At 68.1% G+C, this 677-nt stretch overlaps 1 protein-coding gene across 1 annotated transcript in view; it reads right to left on the reverse strand.

Moving 5' to 3' along the window:
- The window catches only part of PRSS56 (protease, serine, 56), a 5,432-nt gene that overhangs the window by 2,464 nt on the left and 2,291 nt on the right, over positions 1-677 (reverse strand). The window contains 3 exon segments of the mRNA XM_010837091.1: positions 1-85; positions 315-474; positions 562-661. The exon segment at positions 1-85 is cut by the window's left edge and continues 11 nt beyond it. Coding sequence (XP_010835393.1) covers positions 1-85; positions 315-474; positions 562-661 — 345 coding nt within the window.

The following is a 677-nucleotide window of genomic DNA, read 5'->3' on the forward strand; positions in this document are numbered from 1 at the left end:
AGCCCTGGTCCCAGGGCCCTTCTGCAGGTGTCGGCGCTGAGCAAGGGCACACGGGCCTCCCTTACCGCCTCGGCCTCTGGCCCATCTACAGGGAAGCCGTGGAAGGGGCTCAGGCCTGGATGGCCGGGGTCCTGTTTTAGGGTTCCCCCTGCCCACCGCCCTCCTTGATTCTTCCCCACTTGGCGAGATGGGCATTATTTTGCAAAGACAGCATCAGAATCCTTCCACGCCAGCCTTCTCAAGCTCCATCACTCCAGACCCCCATTTCCCCCACGCCCCCGCGTGGCTCACCCAGGCCCTGTCCTGCCTAGTACCTTCGAAGAGGGCACCCCAGCCCGCGATGGCGCAAGGAGTGCCCGCGGGGGGTTCCTGGGGCTCCTGGGGCAGGCACACAGGGCGCGCCGCCCCCGTCGGGCTCACCGGGGTCCACAGCTGCACCAGGGCCAGGTCGTTGTGGAAGGTCCGAGGGTTAAACTGGGGAGGGGGTGGCGGCGCCGTGTAAACGAGGCGTGGCCTGGGGGTGCTGTTCCCAAGTCTGAGGGCCTGGGGCTGCCCTCTCACCTTCGGGTGGGCCACGATGCGGTTCACCTGCACCTCCTCCGCCGGTTCCCCCGGGGACCCCTCGGCCAGCGTCACCGTCCACAGAAGCTCGTTCGGGGCGCTGCGGCGCGAGACAC

This window comes from Bison bison, unplaced genomic scaffold (assembly GCF_000754665.1).
Source record: "Bison bison bison isolate TAMUID 2011002044 unplaced genomic scaffold, Bison_UMD1.0 scf7180017864068, whole genome shotgun sequence".
Classification (NCBI taxonomy): domain Eukaryota; kingdom Metazoa; phylum Chordata; class Mammalia; order Artiodactyla; family Bovidae; genus Bison; species Bison bison.